General features: G+C 66.5%; 4 protein-coding genes across 11 annotated transcripts in view; 2 read left to right on the top strand and 2 right to left on the bottom strand.

Annotated features, from left to right (window-relative positions):
- POLN (DNA polymerase nu) overlaps positions 1-5,655 on the top strand; it is a 237,108-nt gene extending 231,453 nt beyond the window's left edge. For all 5 annotated transcript variants that reach the window (XM_037829257.1, XM_037829260.1, XM_037829259.1 and 2 more), the window contains 3 exons: positions 3,442-3,509; positions 4,320-4,381; positions 5,446-5,655. In XM_037829257.1, coding sequence (XP_037685185.1) covers positions 3,442-3,509; positions 4,320-4,381; positions 5,446-5,640 — 325 coding nt within the window. In that variant the 3' untranslated portion in view covers positions 5,641-5,655. The remainder of the gene's footprint in view (positions 1-3,441; positions 3,510-4,319; positions 4,382-5,445) is intronic.
- A 4,650-nt stretch (positions 5,656-10,305) lies between these two features.
- NAT8L (N-acetyltransferase 8 like) lies at positions 10,306-16,388 on the bottom strand. 3 transcript variants are annotated; one of them, XM_037829254.1, is made up of 4 exons: positions 15,879-16,388; positions 14,793-14,957; positions 12,029-12,243; positions 11,728-11,917 (listed from the first exon to the last, which is right to left on the bottom strand). In XM_037829254.1, the coding sequence occupies exons 1-4, from the start codon at positions 16,243-16,245 to the stop codon at positions 11,876-11,878; spliced, it is 789 nt and encodes a 262-aa protein (XP_037685182.1). In that variant the 5' UTR covers positions 16,246-16,388; the 3' UTR covers positions 11,728-11,875. The 3 variants fall into 3 exon arrangements, with proteins under 3 accessions (XP_037685181.1, XP_037685182.1, XP_037685180.1); XM_037829253.1 differs by lacking the exon at positions 12,029-12,243 and having other exon boundaries at positions 10,306-11,917; XM_037829252.1 differs by having other exon boundaries at positions 11,728-12,243.
- Positions 16,389-18,345: 1,957 nt separating this feature from the next.
- C3H4orf48 (chromosome 3 C4orf48 homolog) lies at positions 18,346-22,976 on the bottom strand. Of its 2 annotated transcripts, XM_037829256.1 has the most exons (4): positions 22,665-22,976; positions 22,344-22,432; positions 22,054-22,108; positions 18,346-21,389 (listed from the first exon to the last, which is right to left on the bottom strand). In XM_037829256.1, the coding sequence occupies exons 1-3, from the start codon at positions 22,798-22,800 to the stop codon at positions 22,079-22,081; spliced, it is 255 nt and encodes an 84-aa protein (XP_037685184.1). In that variant the 5' UTR covers positions 22,801-22,976; the 3' UTR covers positions 18,346-21,389; positions 22,054-22,078. The 2 variants fall into 2 exon arrangements, with proteins under 2 accessions (XP_037685184.1, XP_037685183.1); XM_037829255.1 differs by lacking the exon at positions 22,054-22,108 and having other exon boundaries at positions 21,275-21,389; positions 22,665-22,952.
- On the top strand, positions 22,799-27,514 carry LOC119529315 (basic proline-rich protein-like). Its single transcript, XM_037829586.1, has 4 exons — positions 22,799-23,200; positions 23,259-25,169; positions 26,592-26,651; positions 26,745-27,514. The coding sequence occupies exons 1-2, from the start codon at positions 22,799-22,801 to the stop codon at positions 24,924-24,926; spliced, it is 2,070 nt and encodes a 689-aa protein (XP_037685514.1). The 3' UTR covers positions 24,927-25,169; positions 26,592-26,651; positions 26,745-27,514.
- Positions 27,515-27,897: the final 383 nt, after the last annotated feature.

Raw genomic sequence — 27,897 nt, 5'->3', positions numbered from 1 at the left:
GTCCGTGGGTGCGAGAGAAAGCGGGGGGGCTCTGTTGGGGCGGAACGGTGGTTGTGGGTACGGACACAGGCTCCGGCACGACGGCACCTTGCAGCAAGGGGCCAAGGGTGTGAAGGGCAGGGGACAGGCCTGGTCTCCCGGGAGGCTGTTTGGGTCGGGGTCGGAGGTCAGAGCTCCGTGCACCCACTTTGGTCGGAGAGGACAGACAGTGGGTGCTGCGCAAGGCACAGGTGGGGAGCGGTCAGCAGTTGCCCTGGACCCTGCTGCTGAGGCCGGGGGACACGGGCTGGGATGTGCAGCCGCATGCACCGAGGCCGTGGGGGCCCCTGAGACTGAGCTGTGCGCCCGTCCCTGCCTGCCAGCCTGGTCTCAGAGGATCGGCAGGGCCTGACAGTGATGGGCACAAGGGGCACGAGGGGATCAGGTTGGGGGACAGGGAGGGGGCGGGGCCAGCGCTGTGGGACAGATGTTTCCACACGGGGACGCAGCAGGGGCGAGTGGGTGGTGCCTGCTCTGCGGGGCTGGTGGGACAGTGGCATCTCCGCACAGCCGTCTGTGGGCACCTGGGCGGGACGGCCACTCCCTTGTCCTGGCCCCGCTGTGCCCTGGCCCCCCTCCGGGTTCCACGTGGAATGACCCCGGGGGCCGCTGAACCGCAGTCAGGGTGCAGAGCGGAGACTCCTGAAAGAGCCATGAATGTGACGGCCACGTGCAGCACAGGGCACTGCAGAGCAGGTGGAGCCCGAGGGTCCTGGGCCCCAAGGAGGGCGCCCAAAAGCCACTGGTGCCGCCCTGCTGGCAGCTCAGGGCCATCTTGCGATGCTGCTGAGGTGGAAACTGCTGCCGGCTCCCAGCGTCCCCCCCAGCTCCCCACAGCCCCTGGGGCAGGCGGCCTGGCCAGGCTCCTGGGCCATCCGGGGCGACCCCAGGCTGAAGGACAAGCGTTGGCATGAGCAGCAGGGGCCAAGGACACGGAGAAGCCTCAGAGGACCTGGCCCCGCTGCAGCGGGCTGAGGGGTCCCTGGGGGGAGGCCTGCACAGGCCCATTGCCATGGACGCCCCCGTCAGCATCAGGCAGCCCCAGGCAAAGGGCAGGGGACGACCTCCAACCCCTTGAGCAGAGACAGGGACTGCGTCTACCCTCGGCCCTGGACAGGATGCCCCCTGGAGAACCGCTGGGCCTGGGCTGGGGCCACCACCCTCACGTGCACTCGGGACGACGTCACAGAGGGGGCAAGTCAGTGGCAAGAAGTGAGGTGCAGCTCTTCTGGAACATTCCCCTGCAGAAGCCCCGTCCCCCCACCCCAAGTGGACCAGCTGCAGGGCAGGACAGTGGCTCTGGGGCAGGGCCTGAAGTTCCGTCAGCAACAACCCCTTCCAGAAGAGCACGGGGTCCAGGTCCTGTCCCCGTGGCTCCCACCGCAGTGTCCTCTCTTCCTCCTCGTCTCCTGTGTCCCCATTTTCAATGAGGAATATGGCAGAGTGTTCCACTCAGTGTGAGTGTGATGGGTAAGTGACTAACAATCGCAAACCTATTCTTAGCTGGTGCCACAACAGCAGCTCAGAATTTCACAATGTAATTTCGAGAAGTGTGAATGCTGTTTCTTCTAAATCGGGAAAAAGTTACAAGTGACTGTTCTGAGGTTTCTGCCCATTTGAAAATTAAATCACCTTGGGAGCCAAAGATTCTTCCAGAAGTCTTGAAGTTAGTTTCCGCAAGCAAAGGGCCAACGCGGCCAACCTGGCCCCCCAGTCTCTCCTGTGCTCCCCCACCTGCTTGGAAGGTGCCCCAGCCTTTGGCCCGTGTCTGCTCGTGAAATCCAGGCCACCTCCCTGGAGGCAGCCCCAGGAGCCTCTGTGGAAGGCGAGCACCCAGCCCAGGGGCTGGTGCATCTGCACCCATGGGTGTGTGCGCTCGGCCACTGTAACGGAGGCCCAGCGGCAGCAGCTCCGACTCCAAGAGGGGGTTTTCTCCCGACGAGAAGTCTGGAAGCACAGCCAGGGCTGACTTTGACTCGGAGGGTTGGGGGCTGGACCACGGTCCCCGCTCCCTGGCCTGTCCCTCCTTGGGCTCCGTGCAGGTGGCTGCAGCAGCTGTCAGATGCCTTCCAGGTGAAAGATGGCGGGAGCTGTGACGGTCAGAAGGACGCTCAGCTCCCAGCCCGGTCTGCCCTTACTGCCACCCCAGAAGCCGGGGGACACATGCCGCACGGGCCAGCCTTGGAAGGGGAGCTGGGAGACGCACTTCATCGCTGGGGACATCTCCCAGCTCGGCCCACCCCCAGTGGGGGGCTGGCATGGAGGACAAGGGAAGGGGGTGGGGTGGTCACTGTGGATCTCTGCTTCCCCCGAAACCCAGGCCCTCTGAGGCTTTCGCCCCATCACTGTCCAGGAGCCGCAGCTGCCCCTGGCAGGCAGCAGGGGATGAGGATGGATGCAGCCCTGCCCTGGAGGCCCTGTCCAAGAAACAGAGCCCCCGGGGACTCGAGGCCCTCATGGCTGTCCTGTCACCCACCTGCCCGCCGGAGGGGGCCGCCGAGGGCTTAACACAGAGGCTGCTCCTTGAGGGCACGGCCGGGGGTCAGCGCCGCCTCCCCCAGCCCAGGGCCAGCACACTCTTCTTCCCTGCCCACACCAGAGGGCACAGCTGGGCCCCAGCATCCATGGCACAGAGCTGGGGGAGGAGGGGAGCGGCAGAGCTGGGGGACAAAGGGGCCACCCCACCCAGGCATCCAAGCCACTGAGGCTCCGAGAGGCTGCACCTGCCACCCCTGGCAGCCTCGAGCCAAGGCTCACCCACCAGACAGGGGTCCCAGATGGGAGCGGGTGCTGCAGGGCCTCCCGGGGACCTCCCCTTGGAGAAGAGCCAGGGCAGAGCCAGTGGCAGCACCCCAGGGTGGGGGGGTGTCACACTGCACTTTCAAATCTTTATGTACTTAACAAATGTCATTAAGCGACGATTTGGCTTACATGACTAAATTTTTTAAAAAGTGTTTAACCCTCCCCTCCCAGCACCGTTCCTAAGCTGACATTCCAAAGTGGGGCGCTCCAGGTTGCCAGGTCGGCAAAGGGTCCTCACCCCAAGTCCCCGGTCCGTGGCCTCCCCACTCCTGTCCCCCATCGGCACCCCCCAGGTTCAAGGGGAGTTGTTCTTTGTTTCCCTCTCAGACGTCCCTGAACGTGGCCTCCTGGTACCCGAGAGCTGCTCAGAACCCAGGGCCGCGTGGTTTTGCCGGGCTGGGGCTGGGAGTTGGGGGAGAAGCAGGGGAGCCCCTCACACCGGGTGTCGTCTTGTTCACCAGAGTCAGTTTTGAATGCTCCCCCCCCCCCAGGTCTCCTACCCTGGTGACCACGGCGACCCCACTGAGCCCCCCGCACCCCTCAGGCCAGCGCCCCTCCTGTGGGCAGGGCCATCACCCCCATGCACCCCGTGTCTTTCAGACTGGTTGCCCAGATTCACGATGAGCTGCTGTTTGAAGTGGAGGAGTCACAGATCCCCGAGTTTGCAGGTGAGCCCGGGACCCAGCAGCAGTGGGTGCTTTCAGCTCAGGGTGCCGTGCAGTGCTGCGTGCCTCCAGGGCTGCATCTGGGACAGTGGCCGGGCTCCCTGCACGGGGCCCTGTCCCACTGGTCCACCGGGGGGCGACTGCGGGCCCACTGCCCTCCGAGAGCACTGGGCGTGTCACCCCAGATGTCCAGGCTGCCCCGGGTGCTGGCACCTCAAGGTCACGGGGAGCTCAGTGAAGGCTGGGGGAGCACCCGGGGCCCGCAGGTAGCCTTTGTGTTGGGGGGCTGTGTCACTGAGGCCTCACCCCTCTGCTAAAGGATTCCTGGGGCCTGGCGCCCCCAGGCTCAGCGAGGCAGCTCCCACATGCCCAGGTGCTTGGCTGGGCAGGGGGCTGTCCTCACCCCTGCAGCCAAGCAGGTGGGCAGTTGGGGTACAGAGCCCCTGACGGGTAGAGGGGGGCAGTGAAGGCAGCAGGAGAGGAGTGAGCGGGCTGGGCCCCCACCCTGCCTCAGGGCCAGGAGAGAGTGAGGCTCAGGGTGGGGCTGGAGGGGCCCCCTGGCACCACACTGGCCCTGGGGCCATGGTTGGGGGCAGGGCTGAGGGGCTTTCAGCAGCACCCTGGGCAGTGGATGTGGCCGGTGGGAGCTAGAACCAGCCATGGAACACTCCAGGGGTTCCGTGGGTACCGTGGCCACCAGATAGCTGGTTGGGTGACTGCGTGGCCTCCAGAAATAGCCGGGGCACCTCAGGGGACGGTGGGGTCCTCTGTGGAAGAGACCCTGGGGAGCCACCTCTGTGTCCCCCCTTGCAGTGCTGGTGAGGGGATGCATGGAGTTCACGCAGCACATGCAGGCGGCAGAGCTGCGGTTGCAGGTGAGGGTCATGCTGGGGGTGTGGGGAAGCAGGGGCGTGACACTGATCCCCGAGCCCCCCAGCCATGGTAGTCACAGCCAACACCTTTTCTGGGCTAGGAGTCCCCAGGGGAGGAGGGCGCGGCCCCCAGGCTCTGCCACACATGCCTGTGCCCCAGACCACTGTCCCCTGCCCTCCCCAGGCCTCCATGTCCCAACCCCGCTCCCCATACTGGCTGATGCCCACCAGCAGCTCCACTCTCGGGGCTCGGGGTCCTGCCAGGGAGAGATGGGCTGCCCCATCACACTCCTGCAGGCCCTAGGAAAGGGGCAGGAGGTAGTGAGGGGGTGCGGGTCTCCGCAGCATGAGTGGGGTCACCGAGCATCCCTGCCATGGGGAGACTGAGCTTGGGAGTGGTTGCAGGAAAGGCTGGCACTCTGCCTGTCCCCGAGTGGCTGCAACTGAGCACTGCTCGCTCTGCTGGCCGCCCAAGCTGCCCCCACCCCTGAATACTCGCTCCCTGAGCAACCCCATGGCTCCTCTCACGGCAGCCCTGGCCCCTCTGCAGAGGGAGAGATCAGAAATCCTGTCCTTCTGCACCTGTCACCCGCCCCCCACCCCCACCCTACCAGTGGGAGCACCTGTGGCCACCCCCTCCTTTTCCTCGGACCCTTGGGCAGGGTCCCCTGGCAACTCTCAGAGCTGGCCAGCACCTGCCCAGGCCCTGCCAGGTGGGGGCGCAGCCCAAGTCAAGGGGTCATGACTGGGAGAGGGTGTGCGAGCAGGCCTGTTACTGTACAAGGTCTCTGTGTGTGTGTGCATGAGCCTGCAGGAGTGTACGTGAATGCACATTTGTGCACACGCGTGTGAGTGCAGGAGCGTGTGCATGCACATGAATGCATGTGTGCACGTGTGGGGGAATGCTTGGATGTGTGCGTGTGCGCGGGCCTTTGGGCGTGACTGGGCCCGTGCACAGCAGTGCTGGCTTGGCTGTGGGTGTAGCCGAGGGTCGAGGGTTGCTGCATGTGGGTCCCCGTCTTGGGGGCGGGGCCTGCCCGGGACTCGCCTCTGGCCGCTGCCCACAGGTGCCCCTCAAGGTGAGCCTGCGCACGGGCCGCTCATGGGGCTGCCTGGCCCTGCTGCAGGACGCCCCGCTGCAGGATGCTCTCCCAGCTGCAGCCTGGCCGCAGGGGACCCCTGCAGCACCCACCCCCGGCACCAGCGGTTCTCACCTCCACTTGGCTGTCTGCGCCGCGCCCTCCGGCCCTGCCCAGGAGTAAAGTTCCTGCTCTGGCGAGCTGGCTCCGAGTGAGTTCTTCATGGGTGCGGGAGGCGCCAGTGCCAGGGCTGAGGCCTGGAACCCCCAGTCATTGCCCGTTTCCCCTCCCCTGGCAGCTAGCCAGGCCCCTTTACAGAGTGGGGAAACTGAGGCACAGGAAAACTAAGTCCCTGATGTGCGCGCCTGTGGCTGGCAAGGGCGGCTGCTGGGACTCCAAGTCTGTGCCCATGGCTGGCCCCCGCCCCCCTGCCCTGGGTGCAGTTGGCCCAGGCGCCCCTCCATTGGGGTCTGGGCTCCTTGGGGAAGCCATGAGTGTCACCAGTTCCTTGACCCAGGCCAAGGCTGGTGGCCACCATCACCCCACAGCACAGGCTTGGGGCCCTTTGAGTCGTGAGGAAGGATCACCACACTTTGCCCTGCCTTCTCTACAGAGCTTGCCGACACGGGTCGCCTTTCCTGGGGGCCCATGGTCATTCTGGCAGCCTATGCCCAGGGGTCTCACCACCGTGTCCAGGGTTCCCGCGGGCCGTCTCCTTTACCTCTGCATTGACCCCACCAGGTGGCCCGGCCCGGGGGCTCAGCTGGCAGCCCCAGGGAGGATGCGGTCCAGGGGCATGCAGCGGCCGTTTCTTGTGGTTTCAGGACATCTTGGTTGACTTCCCGGCGTGTCCTGGCATCTGGGCGGCAGGGTCTGCCCGGCGTGGGGCAGCACATCTGGCTGCCGTGCAGAGCTCTGCCTGCCAGGCACGACTGCGCGCACACGTGTGTGTTTCTGCATGTGCGCATGCTTGCGTGCGTTTTCACACAGGCACACACGTGTGAACCACACCCACCACACCCACCACACCCAGAGCAGCAAGGCCTCGCGTCCCCACAGGCAGCCCCCGGTGGGCTCCTGCCGGAGCATCTCACTTCAGTGGCCTGGGACCCGCCCCGGGGGGCAAGTCTGTCCCCGGCGTGCAGCCTTCAGGTTTCAGAATGCTCCAAGCTCTGGTCCCCCGGCCCGTGTGGCCCGAGGCCTGGGTTTTACTGTTTGTCACCTGAGCACCGGCTCAGGGAAGACCTCCAGGCCCTGGCCACACGGCTGCCAGAACATTCCAGTTTAGTTCCTTCTCGGCTCCTGGGCCAGATGCAGGCAGTCGGGGAGTGGCCCAGGGCACAAGCTGGGGGTCTCGTGGGGGAGCTCTGCCCAGGGGCAAGGCCGTGGGGCCCTGGTTGATGAGGCCAGACCCCGAGGTCGGCGCAAGACCCCCGCACTGGCATGAGAGGGTGGCGTCTCCACTCTGAAGCCCACTGCCCTGAGTTCAGGGTCCCCAGTCCCTGCCTTGTGGCCCCCAGAACCCCTCCTTATGGGCCCCTCCTCATGGCCTCAGTGCCCCAGCCCAGACTCCTCCCCATTGGACCCCAGACCACCAAGATGCCCACTGCCAGACCCCTCCGTCCTGCTCCGCCTGTAACACGGGCCCTCCCCGCTCCAGGTGCCCTGGGGTGACGGGGCGAGGAGGCTGAGGGGCCCCGGCTCCATCTCTGGGCCGAGTGGAGGAGGGAGCATGGCCTCTGCCTCTGGGCTGCACCACGGAGTCCACGTGACCCCATCGGCCCCGGGGGCACAGAGAGCACGGGGAGGCCTGGAGGCTGCGGGGCCGGAAGAGACCCTGACCCTACCTGCTGGGCAGGGCCCTCAGGGTCGGCTGTACCCACAGCCCCCAGGCCTGGGCCTAACAGCACCCAGACCCCATTGGTGGGCCACGCTGGGTCCCCGCCGGGAGAGGTCAGGGGCCCAGGGCCACAGCACAGAAGCCGGGGACAGTGGGGTCTGCGTGCACATCCCTGGGCCAAAGGGAGTGTGATGGCGCCGGGGCACGAGGGGACGGGGATGGGGAGCACCGGGACAGGGAGCACGGAGAAGGCGAGAGATGCCAGCTGGGCCCCCAGGCCTCCCAGTCCACAGGCCCCCTCTCTGCCTTCCCTACAGCCCCCGCCGCCGCCGGGTGAGAACCCCGGGCCCCTTCCCCAGTGCAGCCCTGTGGGGACCCGCTCTGCACCCCCAGGGGGAAGGGGCCACGAGCACCCTGGAGGCAGCACGCAGAGCCGGGCTCCTGCAACTGGTTTTATTGAGAAACAGCAGCTTTGGGGGCAGCGCGGGGTGGGGGTGGCACACACTGGTGCTCACACACCCCAGCCAGGCCAGCTGAGCCGGAACCCCGGCCCCGGGGACCCCCAGCCCCTCTCCTCAGGACCCAGCTCCCATGCAGCCATCCGAGCCTTCAGCTGTGTCTCTGGCACCTCCGGGCTCTGAGGACAATCACCGCATTGTGGTGGCATGACACAGTTTTGGGAACAAACCAAAATAAGTCAACCAGCCAGTGCCCCCCGCCCGCACGGTGCTCCCTCCACAGATGGGCTGAGGCGACGCGGCCGCACCGTCGGGGCTCCATTGGGGCAGCCTGGGCAGCCGGGGTCCAAGGCCTCCTCTCTGCGGCTCCCTTGAAGGGGACTTTGAGTCCTGGGGCCACCCCAGGGGGACAGGCCAGTGGGTCCTTGCAGGCCTGGCGGGGGCGTTGGCCCTTGGCAGCGGCGGCACAGGTGCCCTTGGGGCCCACCACCACTCCCAGCCTTCACCACAGCGTCCCTCCTGTCACCACACATGCACACACACACACACACACAGCTCTAAAATGGCTAATTATTGCTGTTGTAAAAAAAAACTCCATCCAGCAGTGGTGACCATTGGGGCTCCTCCTCCTTGGCCCCAGGATCAGGGCACTGGTAACAGCCACTGGCCTGTGATGTCCCCCCCATACCACAGAGCATCAAATGGCACCAAGGAGCAAAAGCACCCCAGTATCTGTCCCACCCCAGCCTGGACATCCCCAAGTCTCACCCGAGAGCTGTCGGCACCCAAGACTGTGCTGAGGCTGATGGGGAGTGCCCTGGGGGACGGAGGCCGGCTCCGCGTGGGGGGTGCTCGGCCACGTGGTCACCTGGCACCGACGGGCCCCACCTGCCAGGAGCCGCCTCTGCCCTCCCTGGCCCCCGACACAGCCTGGAAGCCGGAGCGAGAGCCGGGGCCCACGGGGCAGGTGTGGGGGCAGCACGCACCCTTCAGGGCACCCCTCCCACCTCCCCTCCCCTCCCCGCTGGAGTAGCCCACCACCTCCCAAGGCAGGACACCCAGAGTGGACAGGGCTGAGTCCCAGGGTCCTCATCCCCTGGACCAGCTATCCCAAGGACCTCCTGGCCAGAGGCTGCAGCTCCCAGGCTGCCCACCCCACAGGCCGAGCTGGCTCCAGCCCCAGCCTCAGCACACGAGAGGGTCCGAGGCAGACGCCGGCAGGAAGCCAGGCTGGGGGGCGAGGGGAGAGGCGCCACCCATGGCTGCCCGCTGCAGCTGGTGAGCACCTGCCCTTCCGCTTCTGAGAGCCAGGTCCATGCCAGCGCCCTTCCCAGGGCCAGACCACACCCCCGGCCTCAGCTGCATGGGGGCTGCACGCCCTGGCCACCGGGAGCCCCCTTGCCAGCCACCCACATGGGCAGTGGGAGCCGCCCGGGACGGTCCACCAGTGGCACACCCAGGACCCCAGCAGCTCTGGGTGCCAGGTGGTCTCTGTCCCCTACCACAGGAGTCAGGGATACCACGTCTGTGTGCCAGGCTCACTGAACACATTCCAGAACAGTCCCCCCACCCCTTCCAGCTTCCCCACTCCCCACTCCCCAAAAACAGACTGTGGAAATCCTTGGTGCCCTCAGATGCCGGGCTGGCTCTACGCCTTGCCAGGCAGCAAGTCGGTGCCGGTCCCCCAGGGAGGTGCCAGGAGGGGGGAGAAGCCTAGGGCCCCCAGCGCAGAGAGTGGACCAGGAGCCTCGGGAGGATGCTGCACGAGGTAGTGGAAGAAACGTCAGGAACTTCTACAGATGCCGTAAAGCCCCATGCCAGAGCATGTCAGGCGAGCTGTTTGCCCGCCCACAGCGTCCCCTTCCTGCAGCCCGGGTTGAGGATGGGACAGTGTGCTCTGTGCTCCCCAGGGGTTCTCGGGGACCCACCAAGCACCTGCTGGCCTGGCAAGGGCTCAGTCCAGGGCCACAAGGTGAGCCCAGCCCGGCAGGGGCAGCCCCTCAGCCATCTTGGAGGCGGGTGGCAAGTGCCACAGGACCTGGAATGGCCAGCCCTGCCCTGCTCGCCCCTCCAAGCCCTCGGCGGCCATGGGCGGGAAAAGGAAAGGTCAAGAGCTGCAGCCACGCCCCACCACCCACGGGCCTGTGCCACCTGGAGAGACGCTGGGAGCCCACCCTGCCCCACCCACGGCCAGTGGTCTCGCACACAGATGTCACCGGGCAGCAGCGGGCACCCCCCCTTGCCCCGGGACCCTCCTGAGCCCCCAGGGAGGGTCCACGGTGTCTGGCTCCTGGCACCCACCAGCCAGCAGCAATGCCAGCCAAGGGCTTAGGGCAGTATCTGGGGACACCAGCTGCCCTGAGCCCCCAGGCTCAGCCCCTGCAGGCCCCCACTCCCTCCCCAGGGCTGGAGCCGGAGCTAGAGCCTCCCCAGGCACAGGCTCCCAGAAAGCTGGCGGGCACCCGAGCTCCCCCCACGTGCCCCGCGCCAACTAAGGACAGCCCCAAGCTGAAACCTAACCCGACAAGAAGAGGAAAAAGGCACAAACTGTTTTCCATTTTGCTAAAACACTTTACGTCTGTCTGTATAATCCAGGTTAACAAAATCTGACCGCTGCAAGAAAATAGGATGCCGATTTCTGTACAGTCTACAAAACCCCACCCCACGCGGGGCAGGGCACCACCAGGAAAGGGTCCAGGGGACGGGTCTGTACAGGGTCCCACCAGCACCTTGCGGGGCAGGGGACCAGGCTGGGCATGGGGAGTCTCTGGTTTCTGAAACACCTTTTTAAGAACATCCCCTCGGGGGTCCCGCGCGTGCACCCTGGTGGCTGGGACCCAGCCTTGTGGCTGCTACCCCCACCCCGAGCCCACGTAATGGGGTCTCCAGGGCCTCCACGCCCCGGGCAGCCGACTACGCCAACGCTGCCCATCGACCCTGTCACCCCTGCCCGGCCTCCCGCACCAGGTGGCCCAGCCCTGAAAGACAGCCCAGGAGGGACCCCCTTCCTCCCACCATGTGCTCTGCCCCACCTCGGGGCCCTCATGCCAGAGCGGATACGGGGCCAGAGACCCCACGAGACCCAGGCTGTGCGCTTGCGGGGAGCTGGGCTAATTTGGGGTCTTCCTCCAAACTTTCTGACTCTGAAACCCTCGTGCACCCAGCCACTCACCCTGCTAATGCGGTGCCAGCAACAGCACACGTCCTGGGGCCCCCGGGGCGCACCTGCGTTTCAAGGGATCAGCTACCGTCTGTCCCGAGAGTTAAAGTCATGCAGAGTTGCTATTCTGTCTAAGTAACTTATTTAAAAACGGGTTCGGTTTCAGGCTGGGAGAAGCTGCGGGCGCAGCAGCCCCAGCCCCGGCAGCCGGGAAGCCAGGACGGGCTCGGGGAGTGGAGCGGGGGCACCAACCCAGCAGTGGTGGAGTCCCCCCGCTCCCTCCCAAGGGCCTGGATCCCACTGTGCCACGGGCTGCTTTGGGGACCCCACCCCGGCAATGACACCCATCGGCCAAGCCCCAGGGGGCGGGGGGGTTGTTTGAAGGAAAGACAACGCGATGTCAGAGCAAGGCCCGAGTGGGTGAAGCAGGGCAAGGCAGGAAGCCCAGGCCCTGGGGAGTGCCAGCGGGAGCCGGCTGGCAGCACGGGCGGCACGGGGCCGGGCAGGCGGGAGGCAGTGGGCACACAGCATGCTGGGCAGGCTCTACCTCGGCATGCACGGAGCAAAGCAGGGCCCGTGGCCAGAGTCACAGCCCGACGGGCTGCCAGGGGGCCCCTTGGCGGCGGACGCCAGGGTGGAGGGCCTGCACGTGGTGGGCAGCACCCGGTCAGCAGGCCCTTCCCTGGAGAAGCATCTCCCAGCGGCGCCCGGTGGACGGGGCCCCACGAGCTGGCCGTGCAGGCTGAGCGGGCAGCCGCGGCGGTCCCTGCGGACACTCCTCGGGCAGGGGCGGGGGGAGCCGCGGCCGCCAACGACCCCCCAAGAGTCGCACACGAGCAGCCACCCCCAGGAGCCAGCCAGAGCCGAGTGACGTTGAGAAGGGAAGAACCCAACACGAAGCGCCAAGGTGGGTGTCCGAAGCGGGCGGCGCCGGGCGGGCAGGCGGGCTCGGGCAGGCGGTCACTCCTCGCGCAGCTGCAGGCGGTAGCGGTGGTAGCGGACCTGGAAGAAGAGGCGCTCGGCCAGTGAGAGGGTCATGCCAGGCAGCACGTAATGGTCACTCGCGCCCACGTGTCTGAAGCCCAGCGACTCGTAGAGCTTGTGGGCGGCCACCTTGACGGCCGTCGTGCCCAGCACCACCGCCGAGTAGTTGTGGACCAGGGCAAACTCCAGCACCCTGCGGCCCAGCGCCTTGGCGATGCCTTGGCCACGGAAGCGTGAGTCCACGGACATGCGCAGCAGCTCCACCGTGTTGTCCTCCGCGCGGCCCCGCGCTGCCACGATGCCCACCACGTGGCCGTCCAGCACAGCCACCCAGAAGCAGGAGCCTGCAGAGCACAGAGTGGTCAGAGAGGATCCCCGAGCCTGGCTGGCGGGATGGGGCCCCCACGATGCCGGACCCTCCACCGACACCCCGCAGCCAGGGCCAGACTTGCCCACTGCCCCTTGTAGCCCAGGAGGCCCCTGGTGCCAGCCCTCTGCGGGCTCTGCCTCCCCACAGAAGGACCCTCCCGGACCAGCAGGTTCTGCTGTGAGCATGATGAGAAGTCCCAGGGGCTGGGGGCTCCCTCCCTGCTCTGGCATACGATGTCCCAGAGTCACTCTGAGCCTCAGTCTCTTCATCCATGCAGCTGTGAAGTGCGGAAGGCAAGGCCATGATGCACCCAGGGGGAGGCCTGGCCTCCCCCACACCTCCTCTGGGGCCCAGGGCCCAGGCTGGCCAGGTTGTGCCAAGGACCACTACAGCACCACGGCCAGGACCCACTCAGTCCCCAAGACCGGGCTGCCCCAGTCAGGATGGTGACTGGGGGCCAGTGTCCCACCCCCGGGGACCAAGGGCTGGGCAGGCCGCAGCCAAGTGGGGCCCCACCCCCAGCCGGGCTACCCCAAAGCGCCTGGAGCCGAGTACCCGCCGACCTGTCCTGGGCCCCCAACGACCCTGAGACGCACAGGCGCACCCACCCTGTGGGGCCGGAGACAGGAAGGGACATGGGACATCTGGAGAACTCCTACAGGGGTTGGGGACCCTGGGAGGGCACATGGGGCAGCAGCCCTGAGGCCACCGTGCCCTGGGCCACCCCCCTGGGGGCTGCACAAGGTGGGGTGGGGGCCCTGGTCCTGCCACCGTGTCCTCCCCCCACCCCATGCTGAGCAAGATCCCGGTGCATCAGGGGAGTCCATGTGGGGGGGCTCCCGAGATCCTGGCAGGGCCCTGGGACAGGCAGCAGGAGCCCCTCCGTGTGCCAGCCTGACCCCAGCCTCTCCTGGGCAGCGTGCCCGCCGGTCAGCCCACCCACCCCACCTCCCACCCGGCCCAATCGCAGCCCCATGTTGGGGGCGGCGGGAGGTGGTGCGAGACAAGGAGGGGAGAGGGAGGAGCGGGGCACAGGAAGGACTGGCACCCTGGTGACAGCAGGCCGGGGGTCACCCGGGGGCCTCCAGGTAGGCTGGGGGCTGTGGGAGCCTTCAGGGACCCCTCTCTGCCCCGCTGCCCCCACAGCTGCCAAAGGGGCCTCTCCAACCTGGCGCCCCACCCCCGCCCCCTGCTGTTTCCTGAGGCTTTGGCATCTGTCCCCTGCCCACAGGGCACCCCCACATCTCCCCTGGCCGAGGCCTCAGACCCCAGACGCCAGCTCCTCTGCCACCTGGGGCCTCTGAGGCAGGGTCTCCCATCGCTTTCCCTATTGGACCCTGAGGCCTGACACACGCAGAGCTCAGTGATGGTTGGTGGGGGGCAGGTGCTGAGGGCCAGTGCACCCCAACTCCCACCCACCCCCACAGCAGGAGAATCCTGTGCAGGCTGGCCCTCTGCACCCTACTCAGCCGTGGATGGGCTCTGTGTCCCCCGCTTACTCAGGGTCCTTACTGCCAAGGGATACCCAGTGCCCCGCCCCCACCATCCGGGGGTCTCACCCCCACATACCAGGCTCACCCAGGCCAGGCTAGAGGTCACGAGGGTCCCAAAACCTTGGCTCTGTGTGGCCTTGGACATACCTGGCCCCCCGCAGGCCTCGGATCCCCGTGGGCACAAGCAGCCTAGCCTGGGCAGCTCCTGTCCCCCATCCCGTTCCCTGCAGGTGCACCAGGTGTCTCAAGAGGGGCGAGCAAGACCCCACACGATCTCACACCCCTGAGACTGAGGCCATGGAGGGAAGGGCCCAGGGCAGGGTCCCCACCAGGCCCACTCCCCTGGGATGGGCTCCAGACCCACGGGATCATGCTGCTGTCTCCCTCCCCTCCCTGGCAGAGGGCACTGAAGCTCGGGCTTCCTGGAGGCCAGTCAGGCACTTCGGGTTGGGTTGGGGAAGGGTCTAGAAGGGCCGGCATCAGGGCCCAGCTGGGTGAGGGCAAGGCAGGGGCAGGGACGGGACCAGCTCCCCAGGAGGGGTCAGCACAGCAAAGCCGGTGGGCAAAGAGCTGGCAGGACCAGAGGCACCCGTGCTCCGGAGAGGTCCCCAGTGCCCACCCTGCCATCCCCCTGCCTCCCCGTTTCCTCACACTCACCAGAGAACCCCCTCTTCCGGATCCTGCGAGGCCCTGGCCCCATCTCCTCAGCACCCGGGCAGGGTCCAGCCTCCCCCTCCAGGAGGAACCCCCCGAGGGTGCGAGGCCCCCCTCAGCTGAAGGCCCAGAGACCAGGCCCGGGGTGCTCAGCCCCCCAACACCTCGCAGACCCGGGCACTCCAGGCTGCTCCAAGGACCTGCCGGCCCTGCCGCTCCCGGGGCCAGCAGCCGGACACCACCCAGCCCAGCTGGCACCCTGCCCTCGGGCCCTCCTCCGCCCGCCGCACCCCCACCCTTGGCGCAACCCCGAGGGGCCAGGAAAGCTGGGGGCACCAGGGACCCCGCCTGCCCGGCCCGAGGCAGCGGCGCTCACCGGGTGGCTTCATGTAGTAGCGCTCGATGTCGGCCATGTCCGAGTGCAACGCGCAGTCCAGGTAGGCGAGAACCACCTTGCGGCTGTAGTAGTAGCGCAGCCCGAGCAGCGCGGCGGGCACCAGGCTGGTCAGCAGCAGCGAGCGCGTGGCGGCGAAGCAGAGCGCTGCGGGGACGCGGAGAGGGGACGCCGTTAGCGCCGCGCCCCCCGGAGGGTGAGAGGGGCGCGGGGCGCGGACCCTCCTGGCTGCGGCTCGCTGCTCTCCCAGCTTTCCCCCAGCAGCGCGCGCCTCCTCCTCCTCCTCCTCCTCCAACCCTCCCAGCCCCCCAGCCCCCGGCGCCGTGGGGCCCGAGCCCGCCAGCAGCCGCATTTAGGCCGCGGAGGAGGCGGGCGCGCCGGGAGTGAGGAGCCGCTGCTGCGTGACCTTGGCGGAGTCGCAACCCGCCTCCGGCTCCTCATCTGTAAAGTGGAAGATGGGGCCTCCCTGGCGGGTCTTTGGCCCGAGAAGGGGCGCCCAGACCCTGCGGGGCCGTCCCCCGCCCGGCCTCTCTGGGGCACCCCACCCCCGCCGCCCCGGCACCCCCGGGAGCGCCTGTCTTCCCCTTCTAAATTAGCCTCCCCCGCCCAGAAGATTATATATAGTTACCCACACCCTGCGCGGAGCCTCCGCCGCGGGCGCTACCTGCCCCGACGCCCCCGTCCCCACCTGGGAGGCCCAGAGAGGGGGCCCGGCCGGGAGACCCCGCGCGGCAGCCGCTGGTCCCCACCGCCTCGGTGCGGCCCGGGCCGGGAGCGCCCGGCGGGGAAAGGCCACCTTGCCCCGGCGCCGGAGCACGCGACCCGCGGCCGCAGAGCGCCGAGGGCCGCGGGTGCGTGTCCGGGCGCGGGGGTGGGGGCGCCCCGGCGGGGAGGTAGAGGGTCTGCGGGTCAGCGCTGCCCCGCCAGGCTCGGGGTCCGGGGTGGGGGTGGGGTGCGGCCCCGAGGGACTGCCCCCGGAGGGCCCGCCGGGGCTCGCTCGCGCCCGGGGCCCTGCGCGGGTGCGGACTGCGGCAGAGCGGGCGGCGCAGCCCGGGTCCGCGCACTGACCGGCCAGTAGGGCGTAGAGCAGCTGCGTGCGCGGGTGCTGCCGCAGGCCGCGGAAGGCCGTGTTGGGGATGCGCTCCATGATGCCGTCGTAGAAGATGCGGCGCGCCGCCTCCTGCTCGGCCGCGCGGAACTCGCGGATGCACAAGCCGCTGCCCCCCGCGGCCCCCGCGCCGTCAGGGCTGCCGCGGGGCTGGGCGGCGGGCGGCGGGGCGCCGGGGGCGGCGGGGCCGGGCGCGGCGGGCAGCGGGGGCCACATGGCGGCGGCGGGGCCGAGCCGCGCGTCCTTCGGGGCCCCCGGCAGCGTCTCATGGTCGTCGGCGGCCACGATCTTCGTCTCGCAGACCATGTCGGGCGGCCTGCACCGCATGCAAGCCGGCCGGGAGGCGCAGCGCGGAGAAGGCACGGCCCGGCCGGGGCGAGGGCGCGGCGCCTCCCGACCGCGGGCGGCTCCGGGGCTCAGGGCGCGGGGCGGAGGCGGCGGGCGGCCGGGGCGCGCGGGGAGCTGCGCCGCATTTTGGAGAAGGATTTATAATGCAGCGGAGCCGGTGCAATCTCGGCGCCCGGGGGTCCCGCAGGGTCCTAGCGTCCACTGCATTGGCTGCCGAGGGTCACCATGTGATCCGGGGGGGCGGGGGGGACGCCGCCTCCGCGCGCCGCCCGCCGCTGGCACACTTGGGCGCTGGCGGCGGCCCGGGCACCGGCGAGTGGGGCGCGCTCGGGCGGGGACGGCGGGGCGGGGCTCCGGCTCCGCGGGCGGGGGGCGCTCCAGGGGGTTTGACTCGCGGCGGGTCCCGGGAAGCGGCAGGAGCGAGCGGGGGCGCCTCCCGGCCGGCCTCGGCCCTCGCCGGCTGGAGAGCGCCCGGGACCCCGCCGGGGGCCGCAGCGCCGCGCCCTCCTCCTCCGCCCGCCGCCGGCGCCGTCACGGAAGCTTCCCCGCTCCGTCTCCCGCCCCCTTTGTCTGCACGCGGCGCCCGGCCCGGCCCTGAGGAGGGGGCGCCCCGGACCCCGCGTCCCGGCCGCAGGGGGCCGTCTGTCTGGGGCGCCCCCCGCCCCCCCGCGCCGCCGTTCCCCGCCGGGGGGACGAGCCAGCGGGACCCCTCCCGGCGCGGCCCCCGCCCTCCACGGCCGCGCATGCGCCCCGCGGTCTCGGTGCAGGTGCTCGCGGGGCGGGCGCGGAGCCGCGTCCCGGGGTCGCTGCGGGCGGGACCGGCGGGCGGGGAAGGGGAGGGTCCACGCGGCTGCGCCCCGCACCGTGGGAAGCCAGGCCCTGCCGCTCGGTGCCGCCTGTCCCGTGGGAGAGCCCCGCAGGGCAGCCCGCAGGAGGGCCCACGGCGCGCCGCGGGGACGGGGCCTGGGGGCCTGGCCTGGAGGCACCTCGCCGCCTTGCTCGTGGAATTGGGGCCCGCGGGGCGGCTCAGGTCACCCAGAGGCCGGGGAAGGGGGTCGCGCTGAGGGGCCCGGGCGCTGAACCGCCCTCGGCTCGGGGCGCTGCCGCCAGCACAAAGGCCCTGGGGAGGGGGCGGCCGCCGAGCCGGGAAGGCACCCCTACCCTCCACGCGCACTCACGCACACGCGCGCACACACCCGCGCACGCACTTGCCGAGTCGCCAGGGCGCGTCTGAGGCCCAGAGCTGCCACCTTCCAGGAAAGAGATGGAATCATCCGAAAATCCCGAAGAAACTCATGGATCCTTTCAGCGCCCCTCTGTGCCCGCCTGGGCCCGCGAGGTCCCCTGGGAAGAGTGTTCCAGCAGAGGGCACAGCCGCGGGGACTGGTGGCGGTGAGTGCGGCCAGAGGGGCAGCAGAAGCCAGCAGGCGACACCAGCCCGAGAGCAGGAGTCAGGCAAAGGTGGCAGCAGGTTAAATGTCCCAGAGCTGGGAATGGGGCCCTGACCTCAGACTCCACAGGGGCTACCCGTCCTCTGACCCCAGCAGCCAAGCCCAAGGACAGGGCCAGGGAGGCCAGGCAGGGATGGGCCCCGCGGCGTCCCCTTCTGCATCTGCAGAGGTCCCTGACCTCACTTTCAGCCCCGCGGGTGCCCGCAAGCCCCAGTGTCGGGGTAACCCCAGCAGCCAGCAGAGCCTGGTTGAGAGCCGCCCCCACTTGGCAGGAGCAGCTCCTGGAAGGCTGCAGAAGGCATCCCCCGGCGAGAGGACAGCGCTGCGTACTGTTGGGGTAGGGGGCAGCTAGAGCCCCCAGACCCAGAAAGAGGAAGACCCACGCAAGCAGCTCTGTGAAGCAGGGTGTCCTCGCCAGCCTCAAGGGAGGCAGCGTGGAAGCTGCCGGTGGGGGGCCTCATGTGAGCTGGGGTGCAGACGAGAAGCCAGCTGGAGGGCATAGGAACAAGACAACGGTGCCCTCCCAACCACGGCTGCAGGGCCTCCCCTGGCCGCCGTCGCCCGGAAGTCGCCTCCCCTCTTCCAGCTTCTGCTCCTCAGAGCCCCCTCCCACCCGTGGCCCCTGGGCTGTCTGCACCCCTGCCCTGTCCCAGCCCAAGACCCGGGATGCTGGCTCTCAGCCACCTTGGCCCGTGGGACTCACCATCAAGAGCGGAGGCCCCGGAGCACCCACTGCCTGCTGGCACCCTGTGTGTGGGGGGGTGAGGGTCCCCAGAGCGAAGGGGTCATTGGGAGTGAGCAGCAGCCAGGCCCCTGCTGCAAATTGCAGAAGCGAGTGGGGGAGAGCACCCCTGACCCAGCCGAGCAGAGCAGGGGCCCAAAACAGTGATTCCTTTGCAGGACCTGTGAGTCCCCCTCCCCGCCCAGGGCAGAGCCGCCCGTCCCCACAAGGGTGTCCTCCTGGAGCCAGGGGACCTGCTCGGGGCTGGAGAAGGGCAAGTGGGAGGCTGTGGCATACACAGGCCACAGGGCCCCCCAAGGTGGATGGAAACCTTGGGGATCTCCTGGATGTGGAACAAAAACATCAGGAAAGAACAGACACCCTTCCAGAGGGCCCAGGTGCCACCCACAGGAGTTCCACCAAGAGCAAAGAGAGGGGAAGATGGAGGGAAAATAAGAATTTCCCCAGTCAGCACCACCCAGGCCCTGGATTAGAGCCTCCCAGCACCCTGAGTGCAGAAGGTACCTCAACACAGGCAAAGAGGGGTCCCAGGGTGTGCAGAGGGCAAGAAAGGAACAAGGCTGGGGGCGGCCGTGGGCAGGCCAGGGGTTCACAGAAGGCACCAGCCCCCATTCTCAGTGCCCCGGACCTGGCATCTCCCTGGGGCAGCCTGGAGAGAACTAAGCACCTGCCCTCCTGGGGCGTCAGGCCGTGGGGAGCCCGCAGATAAACTGATAAGCGCAGGCAGGCTCTGGCGTCCCTCAGGGACAGACGCTGTGCAGAAAGGACAGCACTGAGTGCTGCCAGGTGAGGCCCCCCACGGGGCCCCCGGCTGAGCAAGAACCCCGCGTGCCAGCAGAAGTCATTTCCAGAAACTTCGCTTCCCACATGCTCTTACACTAGGAGGCGACTGGGATGCGGGCAACAGGACAACTAAGAGCGAGGCTGTATGGGGGGCAGGAGCCGGCAGCTCCCGGCAGGCCCCAGGGACGCTGGGCGCAGGGGGCAGGAGTTCGAGGCAATAACTCGGCTGCAGGAGGAGGCCAGCATGGGGCAGAGGCTGACAGTGCCGGGGAGAAAAGCAAGGCGAACTTCAAGTCCAGGAAAGACAAAAACTACTAAGAAGACAACACAATCCCGGCTGAGCCGAGAGCTGCTGACAGGACGGAAGCGTTTTGCTGGATCCACCGGTGGATGAGCAGCAGAGCTCGAGCACGGCCATGGGACACGTGACCCTGCAGGAGGTGTCCACCTCGGCTCTACCGCCCTCCTCCCATCCTCCAGGGAACCCACCAACCCTCCCGGCCCCCCGGCCCTGCTCGGGTCAAGGCCACCAAGGACCAGGGTCGCTGAGTCCAGTGGTCAGCCTCAGCCCCTGCAGGATCGCAGCAGCGAGGGACGGTGCCCCTTCTCCCACAGTAACAGAACCCCCAACAGTAGGGTCCATGGCTGCCCAGAGCGGCTGCCAGACAAAATTCAGGGCATCCTTAAATTGGGCAAATCTACAAGTAACTTTTGGGGTAAGTATGTCCCATTTATTGCATGGGCTGTACTTACACCAGCCAACGCTGCGCTAACCTGCGTTTGCATCTGCGAAATCCAGCGACCCAAGCTCAGGACAAAGACCCTGTCCCTGCGCCCCTGCAGCTGGGCCAGTGCCGTGCCGGGGCCAAACAGCAGGTGCAAGCACCGGCCCCAGCGCCCCCCACCCCTCTCTGCCCGGGTGTGAGGGCTGCGGGACCCGCCCACCTCCACCACCCCCAGGCTCCCTGGCCGCCCACTTCTTCAGGCTGACATCTGTCTCCCCATCCCAGAGAGCTGTCCTTCCAGATGCTTCCAGGCCTTTCCAGGTGCTTCCAGGCATAAAAGCACTGACGGCAGGACGGGTCCGTGCTTCGGAGGCCAGTGGGGGAGGGGCAGGGCAGGTGCTGCAAAGCCCCCGGAACATGGACTAGGGGCATAAATACAGACACAGATGTCTGGGGTGTCAGTGCATCTATCATCTGTCTGTCTGTCTGTCCACCATGCGTTACAAAGACAACCAGCAGGAGCCAGGACAGTAACGACGTGGCAGAGTGAGTGGTGGGGACCTGGGAGCCAAAACCTCGGTGTCCTCCCGGAAGGTGGACAGCAACACCCAGGTCCATGGCCTGAGAAGGCATCAAGCCAAGGGGCCCTGGGCCAGGTGGCGGCCACCAGCGGTCACCCTAACCTGGGTTTGCTTCTGACCTTCAGTGCTGTGCAGAGGCTGTGACCTGCTTCAAGGGAGGGAGGGCAGCCTGGGGGTCCCGCTGCCCAGGGCCCCTCCACAGCCAGGCGGGGATGAGGTCACAGCCTCGTCTGGGGCCCAGGGCGGACACGGCAGGCCTGGGGTCTGGGCCATGGGAGGCCGGGAGGACGCTGCCCACTGCCCCCTCGGCCTGCCCCTGAACACCCGCGGGTGGCCCTCCTGCCAGGCTCTGCTCTTGGCCACAGCAGGTGCTGCCTCGGCAGGGGCCACCAGCACTGCCTCCTCCCACGGGGGGACCCGCTGACTGCAGCACCCCACTCCGGCACACAGGCGGGGGCTCAGAGCCAGCTCCTCCAGCACCCCCACCTCCACTCCGGCACGGGAGCAGGTCAGCGTCACGGCCATGGGAGGTGGCCTTACAGAGGCCAGGGCCGTGCCTGGGGTGTGGACCCAGCAGGTAGACGTGTGGCCACATCTGCCTCTGCCCTGCTGAGGCCACGGACAGGTGCCAAGGGGGCCCCAGTCCACAGGGGACCACTGGGTAAACCGAGGCCCAGAAAGGGCCCAACCGGGGCCGCCAGAGTGGGCAGAGCAGGGACACAGGACACGGGAGCGGCTGGGCCGTGTTTATTGGTGAGGGCGGCGTCCGGTGGCGTCAGCGCCCGGCAGGCCAGCAGGCGCACAGGGCCCGGCGCTCGGCCTGCAGCAGGAGGGTCTCCGTCTGCAAGGCAACAACGGGCCGTGAGGGCCCCGCCAGCACCCGTGCACCCCGTCTTCTCCTGCCCCGCCCCCCCCCGCAGGCTTGTCTCCACTGCCCCTTAACCTCTGCCTCCCCGCCTCCTGCAGGTGCTCCCCCTGCCCTGCGTGCCTCCCCACCCCCCACCAAGACCCTCTAGGGCCTCCCATCCTTGAGCCGTGTGCATCTCCCTACAGCCGGGTGGCACCTCCCTGCCTTCTTGTCCCCCAGAGGGTGAGTTCAGGGCTCCTTCAGACTCAGGCTCCTGCCCTTGATCCTGGGGGGCTCCTGGGCTCACTCTGGACCCTTCGGAACTGGCCAGAGAAGGGGAGCAGCTTGGGGGAGGTGGGATCTCCCCTCCTTTCCACTCTTGCCCACTCGAGAGCACCCGCTTGTCCTATATGAAGTGCCCCTGGCTGGGTGGCTGCTGTTCTCTCAGATATTCTGGGGCCTTCGGGCCTGCCCTGCTGGCCCTGAGCTCCGGGCCTGGGGGACAGGGGTCAGCTTCCTGTCGCTTCCCATCTCCAACACCCCTGTCACACTGTCCCCTGACCCAGGGCTAACCCCATCCCTCTAAGAGCCCAGAGAAAGTGACCAGCTATTTCTGGACCTCAGTTTTTCCTCTGCCTCTGCAGCCACATTGCCCCACCTTGGGTGTCCTGGATTGGGGCTGGTCATCCTCCCCCAGGGTCCCCAGGGCGGGTCTGCATGGGGTCACAGGGAGAGGGCCCTGTCACGGCCTGGGCTGGGGGGCTGGACAGTCCGATCGCCCCCGCAACCCCTCACCCCCAGAGCACACTGGGCTGGGGGTGACACCTGTGCCCAGAGGGTGAGAAGACCCGGAGCCAGGTGAGGGCGGGAGGGTCCCGGGCGCCGGACCCGAGCTGAGGGGGCCTGGCCTCGCGCTCGCCCGCGCCCCCGCGCCCCCGCGCCGCTCACCCGCGCGTCCAGGCTGTGGGCCGTCTTGCGCAGGTCCTGCAGCGCGCGCTGCATGAACTCGAAGGCGTGGCAGTCGACGCACGGGCGGCCTGCGGGGCGCGGGTCAGGGCGCGCGGGAAGCGGGGATCAGCCCGGGCGCCGCACCCCGCCCCGTGCACCTCCCGAGCCCTCCGCCCCGAGGGGCGGGCCCGGGAGCTCGGGGCGCCGGCGGGGGCGGGGGCCGCGGGGACCCGCTCCGGGGAACAAAGGCGCCGCGCGGCCCCCCGCCTCCCCGCCCGCGGGCCTCCGCGTCCCCGCACCCGGCGCGCGGCAGGCACCTACTCTGCGCGGGGACGGCGCTCCCGGGCGGCTGGGCTCGGCAGCGCGCCCGGACGCCCAGGAGCGCGAGGCCGAGCAGCAGCAGCAGCGGCAGCGGCGGCGGCGACATCAGCGACCCTGCGCGCGGCGGGGGCGCCATGGCCGAGCCGAGGAGCCGGGCCGCCCTGCCAGCGGGACCGGAGCTCAGCGCGCGCGCCCCGGCCCCCCACCCCGCGCGCCCCGGCCCGCGCCCGCCCCGGCGCCCCGCGCCCCCCCGCCGGCCCCGCCCTCACCGCTCCGGGACCCGCGAGCAGCGGCGCCGGCGGCTCGGGAGGACGTTCTGCGCCCGCCGCGCACCGCGCAGGCGCCCCGCCGCGACCCCGCCCGGGTCCCCCTCCGACGTCGTCGTCATGGAAACCCCGAGCCTGCGCGGGCGGCTGTTTAAAGGGCCAGAGCGGCTCCCGGCCTCCGGCGCGCCCAGCCCGGGCCCCGCCCGCAGGGTGCAATCAGGAGGGCTGCCCGGAGGCGGCGGCGCCGCCAGCCGGAGCCAAGCGGAGGACGTGGGAAATCTGTGATCAGCGGCCGGGGCTTGGGGTGTCCTGGGGGCCGATCATAAAGGAGGACGCGAGTGCGCGCCGGCGCTCCCGGGCCCTGCACCGGGGAAATCGGGGCCTGGAGCGGCGCAGGCCCGTGCCCCCGAGGGGTCCGGCCTCCCGGCCCCCGGCCCCCGGCCTGGCCTTTAGGGTCCCTCCCGGCTGGCCCTCCCGCCGGCCGCCCCCCGCCCGCCACACGCCCCCCTGCAGCCTGGAAGTCCGACCGCGCCTCCCCGGCTGTGTGACCTCGGAGGGGCCGCTTGCCCGCTCTGTGCGCAGAGTCGTCGGACACAAAGTGCCCCCGCAGGCGCCCGATACCTGCGGGACTTGGTCCCCACTGGGGTCCCCACGTGCGGAGGAATCGGCGTCCCCCTGGGAGGGACGTTCCCCTGCGGGGCCGGGGCCCAGCCGCCAACGAGGCGAGACCCCAAGCTCCGGCGCCCCGGGTCGCTCCGGACACGCGGGTCCCGCCGCCAGCAGCCCACGGAGCGACCCGCACCCGGCCTCACCCCAACCCCCTCCCCCGGCCGACACCCTGCGCGGGGACGCTGCCGTCGCCCCGTGGCGCCCCTTCTCCTCCCGCAGGCCCCGGGGGACGCGGTTTCCTGCCCCGAGGGCCGGGAAGGCGGGGGCGCGGGGAGGCCACACGTCCCCGGGTGCTTGGGCCCCCCACCCGCGGCCGCGCCCCCCACGCTCCCTCCGAGGGCCCCCCGGGCTGCCCCGCGCGCACGCTATCGGCGCCTCAGGCCCCTCCCGGCCCCCCACCCCGGCTTTTCCCGCGCCTCCCGGTTCCCTCCAGCAGCGCGGCCCGGGGTTCCTCCCGCCCACTCGGAGCGCCCTTCTGCAGCCTCCTGGCCCGCCCGGCCCTGCGCCCCCTTCCCTGGGGTCCCCGGTGGGCCCTGCACCAAGCTTCGCCCCGGTCTTCAGCCCCCGACATGACTTCCCTGCTGCCCCCCAGGCCCTGCGGCCCTCGCACGCCACCCCTGCCCCCTGTGCCCCCGGGGGCTGCACCCGCCGCCTCCTGCCCTGTACACCCGCCTTGTGCCCTTGGAATCCAGCTGTGGGCACCGCGGGCTCCGCAGCCTCACCAGTGGGTCCCGCCCAGGCCCGTCCCCCAACCCTGGACTCTTTTCCTCCAGCTGCCCCCCAGGACATCTCCACGCCGAGGAAAAGAGACTTCACAGAGTCCCCATGTCCAAAAGCAGCCCCCCCGCGTTCCAGCTTCCTACAAATAGCAGAGCAGCTTTCCCGGCCCCACCCGGCGAGCAGGGCGGCTCCACCCTTGTGCTCGGACAGAGTCCCGCAGCCGCCCTCCAGAGCGCCGCCTGGGTGTCCCCTCTGGTCACTGCTCCCGGCTGTCCCTTCCCTGGACTCAGGGCACTTCCTCGCTGACTCCCTGCTTCCCACCCCCCCGGGGGCACAGGGATGCTGTAAAGCGTCTTCAGACTCTGTGCTCTCTGCTGCGACCTGCCTGGGCGCCCATGTCACCCAAAGTGACAAAGTGACCATGGCTGGGAGACCACTGGGATCAGCCACCCTGGCCCCGGCTCCTGGACCCCCCGACACCCCTGCCCCAGGGCCTTTGAAGGAGCGGGGCCCTGCCTGGGACACCGTGTCTGCCAAAATCCTCCGGGCCCCCACCCCGCAAGCTCAGGGCGTTGCTCAAACCCCTCCTGCTCGTGAGGCCCCCTGACCCCCACGCTCTGTGAGCTGGCTGGAGGCATGTGTGGTCCCTGGGGGAAGTTCAGCTGTGTGCCCACAACTCGAGCATGGCTCTGTGTGTAGCGAGTACCTCGGTGGTTTTTTGTTTTTGTTATCAGCCCACAATCTTTTTTCTGTGACTTGAATGGGGTTTGGAGAAGTTCAGCTTGGGGTCCCGTTTCTCCTGAAGAGCAGTCCCCTTCAGCCCTGGGTTGAGCTGAGAGAGGGGGAGAAGGTACCTCTTCTGAATTCATAATTTAAATTATCCTGGAATTAAAAGAATCATACATGACAACACATAAATCAAGAAGGGGAAAATGGGGTAAAAGTGGCCCAGCCAAAGTACCCAGGGGACCTATACTTTTATTAGGAGGGTGAAGATATTAAACTTGTTTTTAGAACATTTTACAGATTTAAGGTATAACTGGCACAATAAACTGCACATATTAAAAGCATACAGTTTGATAGATTTTAGCACCTGTGCAGCCATCAGCACAATCAAGAGCAGGCACACATCTGTCTGCCCTAAAGTTCCCTCATGCCCCTTGGGGCTCCTTACCTCCTACCTGTCCCTGCACCCCCAACCCCAGACAACTGCCAATCTGCTTTCTGGTACCCTGGATTAGTTTGCATTTTCTACAGTTCTATATGAATGGAGCCACACAATATGTTCTCTTTGTGGTCTGTCTGCTTTCAGGCAGTATAATTATTTTGAGATTCGTCCAGCTGTGCTGTGTGGCAATACCTCATTCCTTTTTTTTAATTTTACTGAGATATATTCACACACCACGCAGTCATATAAAGCGTACAATCAATTTTTCACAGTACCACCATATAGTTGGGCGTACATCACCAAAACTCATTTTTGAACATTTTCATTACCACACACACAAAAGTGATAAGAATAAAAATTAAAGTGAAAAAGAACAATTAAAGTAAAAAACACTGGGTGATTTTTTTGCCCCTGTTTTTCTACTCATCCACCCATACACTGGACAAAAGGGAGTGTGGTCCACATGGCTTTCCCAATCACATTGTCACCCCTCATAAGCTACATTGTTATACAGTCGTCTTCAAGATTCAAGGGTTCTGGGCTGTAGTTTGCTAGTTTCAGGTATTTACTGTTAGCTATTCCAAGTCATTAGAACCTAAGAAGGGTTGTCTATATTGTGCGTACGAGTGCCCACCAAAGTGACCTCTCGGCTCCTTTTGGAATCTCTTAGCCACTGAAACATTTCATTTCACATCCCCCTTTTGGTCAAGAAGATGTTCTCCATCCCATACCTCATTCCTTTTAATTGCCATGCGGCTTACCGAGATTAAGTCTTCCACCACTGCGTTTACCCCTTTAAAGGTTCAATTCAGTGTTTTCAAGTATATTCACAAAGGGTGCAACCATCACCCAAATCCAATTGCAGATATTTTCATCGCTCCAAAAAGAGACCCGGAACGCACTGCAGCCCCTTCCTGTGGGCCCCTGACCCCAGCCCCTGGGAACCACGTCCCACCCCTGTGCTGATGGGTTTCCCTGTTCCAGACACTCAATATAAATGGAATCATACAAACATGGCCTGTGCATCTGGCTTATTTCACTCAGCATAAGGGCTTCAAGATTCATCCACGTTGTCACATCTCAGAACCTGATTCCTTTTTACAGCCGAATAACATCCCGTTGGATGGAGAAGACATGTTTTACCACACGCCAGCTGATGGGCCTGTGAGTTGTTTCTGCTTTGGGGCTTACAAATGAGGCTGCTTGAACATTTCGGGGTGAACATGTGCTCTTCAATCCTCTTGTATTTATCCCCAGGGGCAGAATTGCTGGATGGTTCATCCCTTAACTGGATCACTTGTCTCTTATCTTCGCATTGTAACCGTTCCTCAAGTCCAATTTACCGAAGTAGTTCTGTCTTCAGGATTCTTGTGTCTTATTAAAAGAAATCTTTGCCTAACCCAAAGCCATTAGGATTTGATGCTGTGCATTCTCCTGTATGTTTTAAAGTTTCGTTCCTACATTGAGATCTCTGATCCACTTTTAATTAATTTTTGTACCAAGGACCGGTTGAGGCTTATTTTTGGACATGGCTACTGGATGTCTTCTACAACGATTCTTAGAAAGATGTGCTTATCCCTCCTTGAATTTCCTGTGAGCCTTTGTTGAAGATCGATGGCCATATAGGCGCGGGGCCCGTTCCTGCCCCACTGTCCACAGCCGCCCACCTCAGGCCAGCACGACCCTGCCCGACGGTGACGGCTTCAGAACACCTGGAGGAGACGCCGAAGTCCTCCCACCCTGTTCTTCCTCAGAATTGCTTTGGCTGTTCTAGAGCCTTTGTACTTCCATATACATTTTAGAATCAGCTTGGCAATTTCTGCAAATTCTGTTTGCACATTTGGATTGGGATAGCATAGAATCAGAAAATCAAAATGTTGAGTCTTCCAATCCATGAACCTAACAAATCTCTGCATTTATTTAGGTTTTCCTTAATTTCCCTCACAATGCTTTCTAGTTTTCAATGTTAGCACTGGCATATGTTTTGTCAACCTTACCCCTAAGTATTTTATATGTTGGTGCCACTGTAAATGGTATTGTTCATTAAATTTCAATTCTTAATCGCTCCTTATTGGTATATAAAACAATTGATTTTTAAAAATTTGACATTGTATCCTGAAACCTTCCCAAACTCCCTGCCATGTAGCTACAGGAACTTTTTCCTCTTTTTGTGTTTTCCTTAGGATTGTCTACCCTGATGATGCCATTGTGTCGACATCCCGCTGAAGTGATGCATAGTTTTGCAAAGGGAACAGAGGAACCCTACAGGGACCTCAGTCCCCTCCACCCCCCATGGGGAACCCAGCCACCTCGGGAGAAGAGGAGGCTGCATGCTGGCAGCGTGAGGGCAGGCCCCGGGACTGGCTAAGGTGCACTCTGTGTCGTTGTCACAGAATGTAAACATGGGCTT

This window comes from Choloepus didactylus, chromosome 3 (genome assembly GCF_015220235.1).
Source record: "Choloepus didactylus isolate mChoDid1 chromosome 3, mChoDid1.pri, whole genome shotgun sequence".
NCBI classification, from domain to species: Eukaryota; Metazoa; Chordata; class Mammalia; order Pilosa; family Megalonychidae; genus Choloepus; species Choloepus didactylus.
This window is presented reverse-complemented; position numbering and strand designations above follow the sequence as displayed.